The following is a 14441-nucleotide window of genomic DNA, read 5'->3' as shown; positions in this document are numbered from 1 at the left end:
TGAACCTCTGGGAAAAACGGCGCGGCGCGTTGACGAGGGGCCTGGCGGGAACCCGGCAGGAACCACTCATCGAGCCTGCTCCGTGATGGCTCCTCTGGCGGAGCCCATTCGAGGTCCAAAACCTCTACTGCTTTCGAAAGGATGCGGAAGAGCTCGGCATCCATACCCGGCTTGCAGTCAATGGGCTCCAGCGAGGGAAGGCGGGCGGGGTCAGAATCACTGGCCCAACCTTCGGATTCAGAGGCCGCGAGAGACATGACGTCATCAAGCGGCTCGTCCTCAGAACCGCCAAAAGAGATGAGGTCGCTCGCATCTGCCGAGGGACGCAGCTCAGGGCGGGAGAACAGGACGGGGGACTGCTCTCTCGGGGGAGAGGGTGAGGCACGCGGGGAAGCCGGCGTGACGTCATCCAACTCCGTGCGCTGGGCCGCTCTGCCCCGCCGTCTCTTCCTAGCCGGCTCGCGGGAGGAAGAAGATGGGAGGGCGCAAGCGGCGAGATCGCCTTCACTGAAGAAGGCGATCCGCGAGCGCAGAGAGGCGAGACTCATGTTCTCACAGTGAGAACACCAGGTCCCGGTGAGCGCGGCCTCTGCATGGGGTCTGCCCAGGCAGCCGACGCACTCACCGTGACCGTCGTCATGCAGAGGGGCTCTGCATGTGCCACATGAGTGGCGTGGCATTTGTAACAACGCCGCCGCCGTGAAAACGGCGTTTGAGGGGCTCTTTTAGAGCGGCGAGGGCCGCTAGAGCAGTGAAAACCGCTGTTGGAAAGCTCTTTTAGAGCGGCAATAAACCGCGGGAAAATCGCTCTTTTAGGCGCGCCGGATGGCGGCAGGAGACGGGCTGGCAGGCGGCCGGAAGCGGGAAGTGGGCGGCTCGAGACGGCGCTCGAGGCGGCAGTCGACGAGGGCGCCGGCGCTTCTTCCTCGGCGAGCTCAGCAGTCCGCTGCGGGAGCCTCTTCGACGGCGGCGAGAGCTTCTTTCCAGGCGAGCTTCTTCCAGGCGGCGAAGGCTTCAGCCGGAGATCAGCGAGGAGCGATGTAAAGTCGTCGCTGAAGGAGAGAGAACTGATATCCTATGGCGAAACGCCCGCTTATATAGCCCTAAACCCCGCCCATTTCGGCGGGAATATTCGTGCGCTCTGTCGCCATAGGTCGCGCAGCTATGCCGCGCCGTCATTGGTTCAACAACTTGTCTATGAGTGAACCAATGACGATGCAGTTACACTGCGTTATTGAAAAAGGCTTCAGTAACGGGGAAAAAGGAGACCTTTCCCCATACTCAGTACGAGTGAAGTATCGAAAGGGAACACATTTAGCACATTTACACTTTCATTTATTTGATATGAAGAACAGACATGCCAATTAGTTACTGACCTGATGCAGACTAATATACACAGATCTGAAGCGGATTGATATCGTCTTAGTCAGGAGTGAGATTTAAGTAAAGGTAACATGAATGTGTGTTTGTTGTTGTTTTTTAACATTTGTTTTATTCTTGCTCTTAGACTGTTTATTTGCACATTTTGTAGGCTACCTCTAATATAGCAGAGATCATTTTTGAATGCTTTGATCATGGACTGATTATTTTTTATTCTACAGATAAATCTCATGAAGAAAGGTTATTGCCGATACACAACTACAATGTTAAAATTTCAGAACATCTAAAAACTGTAATGAAATGTCACCTCTGACTGAGGCACAAAGTTCATTATCAATCTGTTCTGAGTTTTAAAAGGGAAAGGAATTCAGTTGTTCTACAAAATGTCACTAAACAGCATATTTTCCTATAGCCTACATCACATGACCATGAGGGTGTTTCCCTCAGTATACTGTAAATTCACCTGTTGATCTATTTACCTGCAAGAGTTTAAAGTCAACCGGAAGGATCCCAAAAACTGTAAGTAGATTCACTTAACTGATTGTTACTTGTTTAGCCTTCACCCACCCATATACAGTAATGAAAGACAACTTAAGACAGGATCAACACTGATGCCATTCAGTTAGCATCAACATTTAAGACATTTCAATCCATTTTCTCAGCTCATAACTCACCGGCGAGTGTTTAAAATGACATCTGATATGGGTCATGACAGATTGAGGCTTAAATATATTTAAAGATTTGTGTGTAATGCTACAATACATTATTCTTTAAAAATACCAGAGATTGCTTGATGAACATAATGCATTGTCATGATTGTATTTATTTGGATTCATGTTTCATTTGTCATTTGTTTCTTCTGTGATTCTGTACTTCCTCTAATTTTGTACTACATTTGCATATTTCATAGAATGTGTTTTCCTTGTCAAATAGCCTGATGATAAATCCTATTTTTCGTTGAATGTATTGGTCTTTAGTGGAAACGAATGTGATGACCATCTTTCATGTTGTTTAGGTCTTCAGTAGATATTGTGACTTTTGTGGAAAAAATAATTTAATTTGTATTTTATTTAGCAACACAGTGCTTTGTAACCTTGACTCCCCATATGTGGAACCAGTCATGACAGACACCCAATTGTCTTCAAAAAGATAAGATAAATTGGGTCTTATAAATTGTATTTAATTGTGCCTCTGTAAATATGTTTTAAATTCACAAATAGACTAAATTTGTGCTGAATTAATTGCAAATGTTTAATACCTACAATACAAATGGTAAATTGAGAAATTTGCCGCTATGGAATGCTGTATATGACTGCAGGAGAGATGAAGTCCACTGCTCAATCCCAGAACATTCTCAGAACATTCCCACTGGTGTCATAGACGTCACCTGTAACGTTCCCAGAACGGAGATTGTCACAATGTAGAGTTCTTTTAAGGGTTAATTATTTGATGGACCTTCAGGGAACATTCAGGATGTTCTGGGAATGTTTAGGGGACTAATACTAATACAGGACGTTCCCTCTAGGTCTGTACACTACATTCCCATAACGTTTGCAGAACATTACATGGATACATGGAAATCTAAAAATGGGAACAGTATTTCAAGTACTTTTGGTCAAGTGAAAACCTTCCTATCACAGCAAGCCACTTGACAGATACAAACAAACGTGGATTGCCGGGAGCTCTGTTTTTATTGCTACTATCTCTTAGGAGTTATAATAAAAACTTGCGGTGGATGGTGTTTAAATCTAAACTCTATTAAACATTCTTATGTGACCATAGAATGACCAAAATGGAACGTCCTCCTAAAGTCATATAAGGAACCTTAAACTGCAGCACTTTTATTACCAAAAGAGGAAGTTTTAGGAACATCCCTAATGTTCTGTAAAGGTTCAGGATTTTCATCACTGTTAGAGAACTTTTAGGGAACATTGTGCAAGGTCACGAGAATGTTCCCTCCTATGTGGGCCAGCCCAGCACATATTATTTGGGTTAGTGCAGTAAAGTGAACACTATGTGTATGTCATGTGTGTGTTATGGCCTGGACATCTATCAGCTTTAGTTTCATTCAGTGACTCTACAAAGAGCAGGTTAATTTTATGGTGTGTTAAAAATGTGTAGTTAAGCCAGCTGTCACTGCTCAAAGGGAAAGTAATTCAATTGTTCTACAAATGTCACTAAACAGCATATTTTCCTATGAATCACATGACCATGAGGGTGTTTCCCTCAGTATACTGTGAATACACCTGTTGATTTACCTGCAAGAGTTTAAAATCATCTAGAACCGGAAGGATCCTAAAAACAGTAAGTAGATTCATTTAACTTAACTTAATTATGATTGCTGTGAAGACCCAACCACATAAAGTCACGACAGAGGAATCAACACAGATGACATTTAACCTTTTCATATCAGTTTCATTTCAGTTAGCATCAACATTTAAGACATTTTGATCCATTTTCTCAACTCATAAATCACCGGTGAGTGATTGAAATGACATTTGTAGAAAAAATCATTTAAGTTGTAGTTTACTTACGTTTTTTTGTAACCTATAGACTCCATCTGTGTGGAATCAGTCATGACAGATACTCAACTGTCTCAGAAAGGGTAAGGCTACACTCAAAAAAATGATTTTTTGATGCTGTTCACTTTATGTAAACAACTTATTTTGATTCAACACCATTGTATTAGGTTTCTGGTTCAAATTTAATTGCTTCATGTTAATTTGACTTAAAACAATTACTTTTTGACTCAACTTGATGTTTTCATATTAAAATAACATGTTTCAATCAAGTAAACTCAACCAGGACTCAATCAAACAAGACTTTCACAACCCATCATGCTTTGCAAAGGGGCTGATCTAGGAGTGTAAATGTTGAAATAAACTGTTATTTTAAGCAGTTTTTAGCAACATGAGAAAATGGAGAGACTTTTTAATGTTTACTGTTCTATTATGTTGGTATTTAAAAGTTTCTGTTATGTTAATAGTTTTGGGGTTACCATCGTGGTGAAGTGTAGAACATGTGCTTGGGTTGAGGACCTGCTAACAACAATTAAAGTTGTTTTAATAATAAAAACAACTGTTTTGGGCATGCCATAAAGGGAATATACCCATCTTCTGGCTAACGCCTAACAAAAAGAGACTTTGCAGAGTGAAGATTTTGTAAAAGTTGTGAAAATGGTTCTTGAATGTGTCCAATGTGTCTTGAATGCTAAAATTAAGTTAACTTTATGTGCAAATTTTATTTCAACAAACAGAAAAATTAAGTAGTTTGTACAAAGACTAGTCTTGTTAGATCTACGTAATAAAATTATGCAAAAGAATTCATTATATTTTTTAAGTAAATCAAGCATATAATTTTTATCAGTGTACATTATTATTCACTGTAAATTTTGTCTGCATTTAATTGTTTTATTACTTTGACTATTAGAGAAAACATTCAATCACGCCTTATGTAGGCTAAATATGTTTAAACTTTACCTTTTGTTTAACAAAACAAAAATAGTCTGAATTCGGGCTGTATTGCAAAAGTTTTGAAGAATTTTAAGGCAATGCTCTATGTTTAGATGCCCACCAGATGGCGCTAATGCTGATATTTAAGAACCAACTTCCGAATTGATAGCTTTGAATATCTCTTAAAAAAAATATTGGTCAAACCTCTAACAGTAATCTCAGTGGTTGATTTCTTCTTTTCTGTGTTTTGTCTAGCATGGATCCAGTGGGAGTGAATTCAATAGAGACTGCAGCTCTAGGGAGACCCTTCCAGCTGGGGATGCTGTATGACTGCAGGAGAGATGCTCTTGTACCAGGTGATGAACGGGCTGTTGACCCAAATCTGTGAAGCTTTAAATGAATGATTAGAGTAAAATAACTCATGAGATTGTGGTTAAAGGATTAGTTCAACCAAAAAGGAAACTTCTGTCATTAATTACTCACCCTTGTGTCGTTCCACATCCATTCATCTTCAAAACACAAATTACGATCTTTTTGATGAAGATAAAGATCCAACGCATTTACCACTCCAAGGTCCAGAAAGGTAGGAAAAAGACATCAATAAAGTACTCCACGTGACTCCAGTAATTTAAATTCAGTTTTATGAAGTGACGCGAGTACTTTGTTTGTGCAAAAAAAAAAAAAAAAAAAAGAAAGAAAAACATAATTTACCACTTACAAAAATTTTGATCTGCAATGCGCGTTCATGAGAGCTTCACGACGCATGCGTGTTGTGTTCACGTGAGACCTGGCACTGTTGGGTGAACATGCTTTGGATAATATTATTTTAAAAATAAAGAGAAATGAGTTTAAGTCACTGGAGTCACATGGAGTACTTTATTGATGTATTTTTCCTACCTTTCTGGACTTTTGAGTAGTAGTTGCTTTGGATCTCTATGGGGGGACAGAAACCTCTCTGTCCTATGGATGTGGATGTAACCCTTTAAAATATTAGTTCACTTTCAAAGTAAAATTTCCTGATAATTTACTCACCCCCATGTCACCCAAGATGTCCATGTATTTCTTTTTTCAGTCAAAAAGAAATAGCCCTCAATAACTATTCTCTACGTTACTGCACTAACACAGTTCACTTGAAGGTGTTAATGAAAACGAGTGAGTGAATTCAGACAGCTGTTACATGGGCTGTACACTCGTTATTGCGGTCGAATGTGGGATAGAGTGAGTGCACTCGATAATCTCCACTATGGTTTCGGACATTACTACAAATGGCTGTCCCCTTAAATAATGCCCTATTTAAGGGTATAGAGGCGATTTCAGAGTCAGTCCTTGAGGTTCATTTAAGTTTAATCCGATCTCGTATACTGACTCTCTGCAACTATAGGGTCCTCACATATACAAAGCAATCTTCCCACATTACACCTATTATTCACTTTCGTATTCAATACAAGATACTTCTTATCAAATTAAAAGCACTTCACGATCTTGAACTTCATTTTCCTGCCTTAGTTTGTCACCATGTCAGCTGTTCTTCCTTAATCATCTTGTTTGATCTGTGTAGTTTAGTCCATTTAGTTCATTTGAGTTTTGTCTATATTACGGTTGTGTTTTCTTGTCTGCCTGTTTTATTAACTGTGGATTCCATTAAAGACTGTTTTCATCTGATTCTTCATCGTCGTACTTCTTCCTGCAACCACTTGTGACAGATATGTTATACAATATATGAGATTTTATTATTAGTTGAATTGTGTCTTTTTTCTGTATTTCTGATTTTCATGAATCATTTATTTTATTTAATTCTATTATTTGAACTAGTTGGTAGCTCTGCATTATGATATGACATTGATGTGATAATCCACTGATGTTTCTTATATTTAGCGATTCACATGACATTTATGTAAATAAATATAAAAATAAATGGAAGAGAATGGCCAATGGGGCAAGAAACAAAAAATAATGTGTTGTTTGGCTGAGAGAAAATGAAGGTTGTGTTTTTAAAAGAGGCTAAAGTATTTAGATATAAAATATTAATTTTTCTCCATTTCAGGAATCAGACTTTGGAGTAAAGAGCAGCTGCAGCAGAACATAATCACTAAACCCCAAATTAATACAGATTTCACAGTCACAGCTTCCGACTCGTTTGAAGAAAAATCTAGATTGCTGAATATTGATGGTTGTCTAAAACTGAGTATTTTAGGAGGACTCATCGGTGTAAGTGGAGCTGCCAATTATCTCAAGGACACCAAGAAATCATTCAATCAACAGAGACTCACATTACATTATCATTCAACCACTAAGTTTGAAGAACTGATCATGAACCACTTTGCTTCTGGAGACATGGCTCACTATGAGAATGAAGTAGCCACACATGTAGTGACAGCAGTGCTGTATGGAGCAGATGCCTGCTTTGTTTTTGATAGAGAAGTTTCTTCAGATGAAGACAAAATGGAGGTAGCAGGAGAAGTAAAAGCTGCATTAGAGCAGCTAAAAGGCATTTCAGTTGGAGCTAGTATGAGACTAAATGACAATCAGAAGACTGCTGTCCAAAAATTCAGTTGTAAATTTTATGGCGACTTCCAGCTACCATGTAACCCGACCTCTTTTGAAGATGCCATGAAGGTTTTTGAAGATCTTCCGAAACTTCTGGGAGAAAACAAAGAGCTTGCTGTTCCTCTGAGAGTTTGGCTTTATCCTTTGGACAAACTTTTCTCAAGAGTTGTAAAGTTTCAGCATGAAATCAGCACAGGTTTAAGCACAGACATTGAATCTGTTATTGAGAGTTTAAGTACGACTGAGATGAAATGCAGTGACCTTCTGACAGACACGCCTGCTTCGACATTTACTGCATTTCATGACAAAATCAATGACATGAAGAAAAACTGCTACCGGTGCAGATTGAGTCTCGTGAAGAAACTCGGCTCTCTCTTACCAAAGATCCGTGGGAAATTCATAGAGGATTCAGCATTGATCGATCTTCTACAAGAACATGAGGAATCTCCATTTGAAAGAAGCGCTCTTGAACAATGGCTGAAAGAGAAAGAGGAAGAATCTGACATCATTAAATCATTGCTCACACAACTGAATGACTCAGGAGCAATGGTAGAAATCAACCTCAATAAAAATTTGATGAATCTGGAAGTTAAACATTTGGTCAGCTACACTTTCACATCATTGAGCTGGACAGATGTGCTGCTTTCTAAACAAAAGGCCTTCCTGAGTCCTTCAACAACAGGAAAAAATAAAGAGAAAAGCTCTGAATCTGAACACAAGACTTGGCTCGCACCTGACATCCAGAAGACAATGAGGAACAACTTGAGGGTATTTAAAAACTTGATTGATTTAAATGATTGCACATCAGCCAAATTCATTGTTGTATCAAAAGAAATGAAAAATAATCCAGGATCCTGCATACTGCTGTATGAAAATGAATCTAATGAAGCTGTTTGCTTCACTCCTCCATCAAAACCAGACTGTCCAATCATTGAAGATGTCAGATGTACTCAAGTGGTTCTGAAAGTGTCTCCACCATGTCCTGCTACAGAGGAGCTCAAACTACTGTACAAAATGAAGGAAGAGGAAGACTGGAGATCTCAAACTGTGTCAAAGAACCAGAATACAGTTACTCTGACTGATCTCAGACCAGATACTGAGTACAATATTAAATGTGCAGCAGTGGGAAAACTCAACTACACCGTAGACAGTGATGTGACGCGTCTCACAGTCATAAACCAGAATCTCATCAAGGCCAAAGAGTCTGCTATCGAAAATATAATCTGGACTGAAAACAAGTGCAGTGAACTTCTGGAAAACACCAGAGAAACAACTTTTAGTGCACTTCATAAGAAAATACAGGATATGCAGCAAAACTGCCAAATGTACCGACAAGAATTCAGTGACCGAATCAAATCTGTGATCCAGTCAGTTAAAGCTTGTGAAAAAGAGTTTAGTGCTCTGAAGGATCTTCTACAAGCTCATGATGAGTCTCCATTCAATGAAAAGAGTCTGAAAGAGTGGATCACAGTGAAAGAAAAAGAATTGAACACAGTTAATGAGTTTCTTCGACAGTTAATGGACTTTGGAGCCGAAGTGAACAGAAGTTTGGACTCATATCTGTCAGATATTCAGGTGGAGAACGTGTTTTGTTACACTTTCAGTTCTCTTGAGCAGATGGATGAGTTTCTTAATGAACAAGAAAATTACATGAATCCTCAAATGTTGAGAAATCCACAGAATAAATCTGGTGTGGCGTCTCAATCATGGCTCACTGAAAGAGTCAGGGAGAAAATGAGAGAACATCTGAAAACATTTAAAGAGCTGATGACTTCATATAACAACGAAAGCACTAAATTTATGGTTTCGGTAAAAGACCATGAAAAGCATCCAGGTTCCTGCATTCTTCTGTATACAAACGGATCTAATGAAGCTGTTTGTTTTACTTGTCCAACTAAACCAGACTGTCCACTAATTAAAGATGTCAGATATAGACAAGTGGATTTGAAAGTGTCTCCACCGTGTCCTGCTACAGAGGAGCTCAAACTACTGTACAAAATGAAGGAAGAGAAAGACTGGAGATCTCAAACTGTGTCAAAGAACCAGAATACAGTTACTCTGACTGATCTCAGACCAGATACTGAGTACAATATTAAATGTGCAGCAGTGAGAAAACTCAACTACATCACTGAATCTGATGTCACCACAGTTATCACAAAGGTACTGTATGATGTGCATTCAATAATTTATTTTTTACTACATCATTACCTGCTCTTATTTTAATCTTAAGGTTATGGCCATATAAAAAAAACATTTCATTATATTTAATTACAGGGCAATTTTGCAAGGTTTCTTTAACAAGATGGTGGGAAGTATATAGTGGCTTAGTATGATGCCCAAATTTTGGATTTGGCATGACATGCAGCCACTGGTATGGTGGTGGTACCTTGGTATCATACCCAGATACACATGCATTAAAATGCAATATTTTTATGTCAAAATTTAAAATGGTCAAAATACAGCCGACATACAAACATTCCAGCAAACACATTGTAGCTCACATAAAAAGCCAAAAGTCATACTGAGTTTTTTTAATTACCCATGCTTTACTCACCCCCAAGCCATCCTAGGTGTGATGTGATATTTCTTCTTTGAAGTGATCTTTCTTCTTTGTGATGAACACAATCTGAGGTATATTAAAAAATATCCTGACACATCCGAGCTTTATAATGGCAGTGAATGGGAAAAAATGAGTATGAAGCTCAAGAAAGTGCATCTGTCCATGATAAACATACTCCACATGGCTTCAGGGGTTAATAAAGGCCTTCTGAAGCGAAGCAATGCATTTGTGTAAGAAAAATATCCATATTTAACAAGTTATAATGTAAAATACACTATATCACCAAAAGTATTGGGACACCCCTCCAAATCATTGAATTTAGGTGTTCCAACCACTCCCATGGCCACAGGTGTATAAAATCAAGCACCTAGTCATACAGACTGCTTCTACAAACATTTGTGATAGAATGGGTCACTCTCAGGAGCTCAGTGAATTCAAGCGTCTTATTGCCACCTGTGCAATAAGTCGATTCATGAAATTTCCTCACTACTAAATATTCCACTGTCAACTGCTAGTGGTATCATAACAAAGTGGAAGCAATTGGGAACAACAGAAACTTAGCCACGAAGTGTTGACATGAGGTCACGTAAAATCACAGAGTGGGGTCAGCGCATGCTGAGGTCACAGTGTGCAGAAGTCACCAACTTTCTGCAGAGTCAATAGCTACAGACCTCCAAACATCGTGTGTCCTTCAGATTAGCTCAAGAACAGTGTGTAGAGAGCTTCAAGGAATGGGTTTCCATGGCCAAGCAGCTGCATCTAAGCCTTACATCACCAAGTGCAATGTAAAGTGTCGGATGCAGTGGAGTAAAGCACGCCGTCACTGGACTCTACAGCAGTGGAGACGTGTTCTCTGGAGTGACCAATCACGCTTCTGTCTGGCAATCCGATGGACGAGTCTGGGTTTGGCGGATGACAGGAGAACGGGACTTGACTGACTGCATTGTGCCAAGTTTGGTGGAGGGGGGATTATGGTGTGGGTTGTTTTTCAGGGGTTGGGCTTGAACCCTTAGTTCCAGTGAAAGAAACTCTTAATGCTTCAGCATACCAAGACATTTTGGACAATTTCATGCTCCCAACTTTGTGGGAAGAGTTTAGGGGTGGCCATTTTTCATCCATTTTTGGGTGAAATTTCCACATTTTTCAACATTAATTGCGGGTGCAAAAGTGATGTTGATTCATTGCAGTTACATTGATACATGAACACTGATTCAACATTGTTTCAATGATTGCTTTCTATCTGGAATAGTTCTTAACGATTAATAGCAACCCTTACCATTTAAAGGTGCCCTAGAATTAAAAATTGAATTTATCTTGGCATAGTTAAATAACAAGAGTTCAGTACATGGAAATGACATACAGTGAGTCTCAAACTCCATTGTTTCCTCCTTATATAAATCTCATTTGTTTAAAAGACCTCTGAAGAACAGGCGAATCTCAACATAACACAGACTGTTACGTAACAGTCTGGATCATTAATATGTACTCCCCCAATATTTGCATATGCCAGCCCATGATCGAGGCATTAGACAAGGGCAGGCAGTATTAACATCTGGATCTGCACAGCTGAATCATCAGACTAGGTAAGCAAGCAAGAACAACAGTGAAAAATGGCAGATGGAGCAATAATAACTGACATGATCCATGATATCATGATATTTTTAGTGATATTTGTAAATTGTCTTTCTAAATGTTTCGTTAGCAAAAGGTTGCTAATGTACTGTTAAATGTGGTTAAAGTTACCATCGTTTATTACTGTAAAATATAAAACAACAACCAGATCAGAAAGGAAATACACACAAAAAAAATATGAGCAAAAATGTTTGTGCCCAAAGACTCATGGTTTCCACCCTAGCCTTATGTATGTGAGCCGTTGACAGTTGAAGACAGTGATGCGCGGGTCAATGTATAAACAACCCGCACCCGACCAAAGTTTTCAACTAACCCGCCCGCAACTCGGACCGCAAAAAAAAAAGGAAAATACTGTACCCGACCCGCTTCCTGATCCTGACCCGCATTTTTTTAAAAGTAGTAAATGCTCATTGTAGCGTCATTGGGCCATAGACGTAAGAACTAGGGGTGCGGGGGGTGTGGCCACCCGCTCATTTTGGATCAACCCGCGCATCACTGGTTGAAGATAAACAATGTCTATGAAAGTAAGCAACCATTGCTGTCTAGTTACAGTATGTGAAGGTTTCCATCTCATAGCAACCATCTTCTTGACAGCTGTCAAACCTACTAAAAACACCTGCTGCAGAGTTTTAGTTGAAAGTTGAAGGATCATTTAAAATCAGCACAGATGGGGAACAAAGGAACAGAAAAGTTTATTATAGATGACAAATTTTCTTTAAGCATTTTATAAGTTTGCAATGCCAGGACATTCCCAGATCATGTGAAAAAAAAGGACCAGTTTTTTTTTTTTTTTTTTGAAAGACGTTTCATCAGTATGTTGTTAAACAATAGTACAATCCATTAAATGCACTGTGATTCTGTCCTTCACAGCCTCATTTTCCAAAATTAAACATGGAGCTACATTGACTAAGGTCTATTACATAATTTTTATACAATGAAAGTGTATGGTGAGACAGGCTAACATTTTGCCTAACATTCAGCCAAAAATAAATGTATCATGCTTAAATTTTCTTAGTTGAGTTCTGTGAAAGAGCCTTTATTGTTAACAGGGAGGTTGGTGCAAATTTTAGAATTTGATCATTTAAAAATATAACCACATGACCATCATTATTTTTGTGTTTTTATGTTTACAGGATATAAATGATCTCATCAAGAAAAATGTCTTAATTGAAGATGGAAATCCTGCTCGATACTATCTACAAACAAAGACAGGAAATTTGGATCAATCTGAACCATACAGAAAAATGACCTTTGGAGAGAGAGACAGAAACAAACCCCATAAAACCATTCTGATGGTGGGAGAAACAGGAACAGGAAAAACAACCCTGATCAATGTGATGATCAACTACATGTTGGGTGTTCAGAGAGAAGACAAGGTTTGGTTTGAGATCACAGATGATCAGAGTGACCGAACATCAGTTCACAGTCAGACCTCCAGAATCACTGTTTATGGGTTTTATCTACAAGAGAGTCCAATCCATTTAACAATCATCGACACTCCAGGATATGGAGACACTCGGAGTATTGAAGTGGATAAACAGATCGCTGAGAGTTTGCTTAGTTTATGTAAATCTGCAGAAGGAGTGTGTGAAATAGATACAGTGTGTCTGGTGATTAGAGCAACACAGAATCGACTCTCTGACAGACAAATATACATATTTGATGCTGTTCAGTCTTTATTTGGGAGAGATATTGCTGAAAACATTGTCCTGCTCTTCACACACTCAACTGGAGCTCGACCAAAAGATGTCCTGATGGCTGTTAAAAAGGCTAAAATCAAGTGTGCAGTGAATGACAAGAATCAGCCAGTGTATTTCCTGTTTGACAACTGTCAAGAAAATACATTTCATGAAGAATATGAGATGGTTCAAGAGCAATCATGGAATCTCAGTTTTAAAGAAATAACAGGATTTTTCAAGTTTCTTGACACAATAAAACGAAAATCTTTGAAGATGACTCAAGATGTTTTGCAGAATCGGAAGCAGTTGGAGGCAAAGATCTCCAATCTCCAGTCATGTTTTCAACTGACAGAACTAAAGCAAAATGAGTTTAAACAAACTCAAGAAGCTCTGAAGCAGAACAAGAAGAGAACATATGAAAATTTACTGAAGGATTATGATGGGAAGATTGGTGATGGTGAGTCTTTGGTCAAGAAGCTGGAAGAAGAACTGCAAGAATTAGAGAAAGAGAAAATAAAGCTGGTGTTTGAAGCTTTTTACTGTGTGGATAAACTGGAGATGATCGCACTCAACACTGATTCTGTGATCACTCTTCTGCACATTGATCTTCTGATTGAGAAGCTGAAGGAAATAAATGAACCTAAAAAAGCTGAAACACTGGAACAAATCAAGAAGAGAGCAGGAGAAGAAAAACACAGAGCTCTGGGATTTATAAGAATGCATAAGAAGTATTTTTGAATGCATCTTAACATCTGTGGTCACATGTTAAGTTTTTCTTTTCTCATTTTTAAGTTTCTTTGAATAAACAACATCTGCTAAATTAGAAAATGTCAAATATTGATATTGTCATTTATATGTTTGATTTCTTTCCTGAAGAATACCTCAAAAATTGACGGCAACAGGACAGAATATTTATATTTTTGGAAAATGATGTGCGTTTAATCAGGGATGGGCAGTATTTCAGATACATGTATTTAAAATACGTATTTGAAATACAAAATACTATTTTGTATTTTGTATTTTAAAGCCTTTGGAAAAAATCAAATGTAATTTGTATTTAAATACATTTAAGATGAGTATTTTTGTATTTTCAAAATACTCAAAATACTTTGAGACAGTCAACCTCTTTATCAGGGTGTTGTTTTCATGCATCAACTAGTTCAGACCAGGTTCAGACCAGGTTCAGACCAG

The 14441-nt window shown here is 38.7% G+C and overlaps 1 protein-coding gene across 3 annotated transcripts in view; it reads left to right on the top strand.

Moving 5' to 3' along the window:
* The window catches only part of LOC125257817, a 33330-nt gene extending 19158 nt beyond the window's left edge, over window positions 1-14172 (top strand). Inside the window, exons 1-4 of one of the 3 annotated variants that reach the window (XM_048174558.1) lie at window positions 3706-3985; window positions 5088-5188; window positions 6877-9539; window positions 12705-14169. In XM_048174558.1, the coding sequence (XP_048030515.1) occupies window positions 3957-3985; window positions 5088-5188; window positions 6877-9539; window positions 12705-13988 (4077 nt within the window). In that variant the 5' untranslated portion in view covers window positions 3706-3956 and the 3' untranslated portion in view covers window positions 13989-14169. Of the gene's footprint in view, window positions 1-3705; window positions 3986-5087; window positions 5189-6876; window positions 9540-12704 lie in introns of those variants that run through there. The other 2 variants (XM_048174557.1, XM_048174556.1) reach the window with 2 other exon arrangements.
* The last annotated feature ends 269 nt before the right edge of the window (window positions 14173-14441 follow it).

The sequence above is a fragment of the Megalobrama amblycephala genome, linkage group LG22 (assembly GCF_018812025.1).
Source record: "Megalobrama amblycephala isolate DHTTF-2021 linkage group LG22, ASM1881202v1, whole genome shotgun sequence".
NCBI lineage: Eukaryota > Metazoa > Chordata > Actinopteri > Cypriniformes > Xenocyprididae > Megalobrama > Megalobrama amblycephala.
Note: the sequence above shows the minus strand (reverse complement) of the source record. Positions and strands in the feature narration are given on the sequence as shown.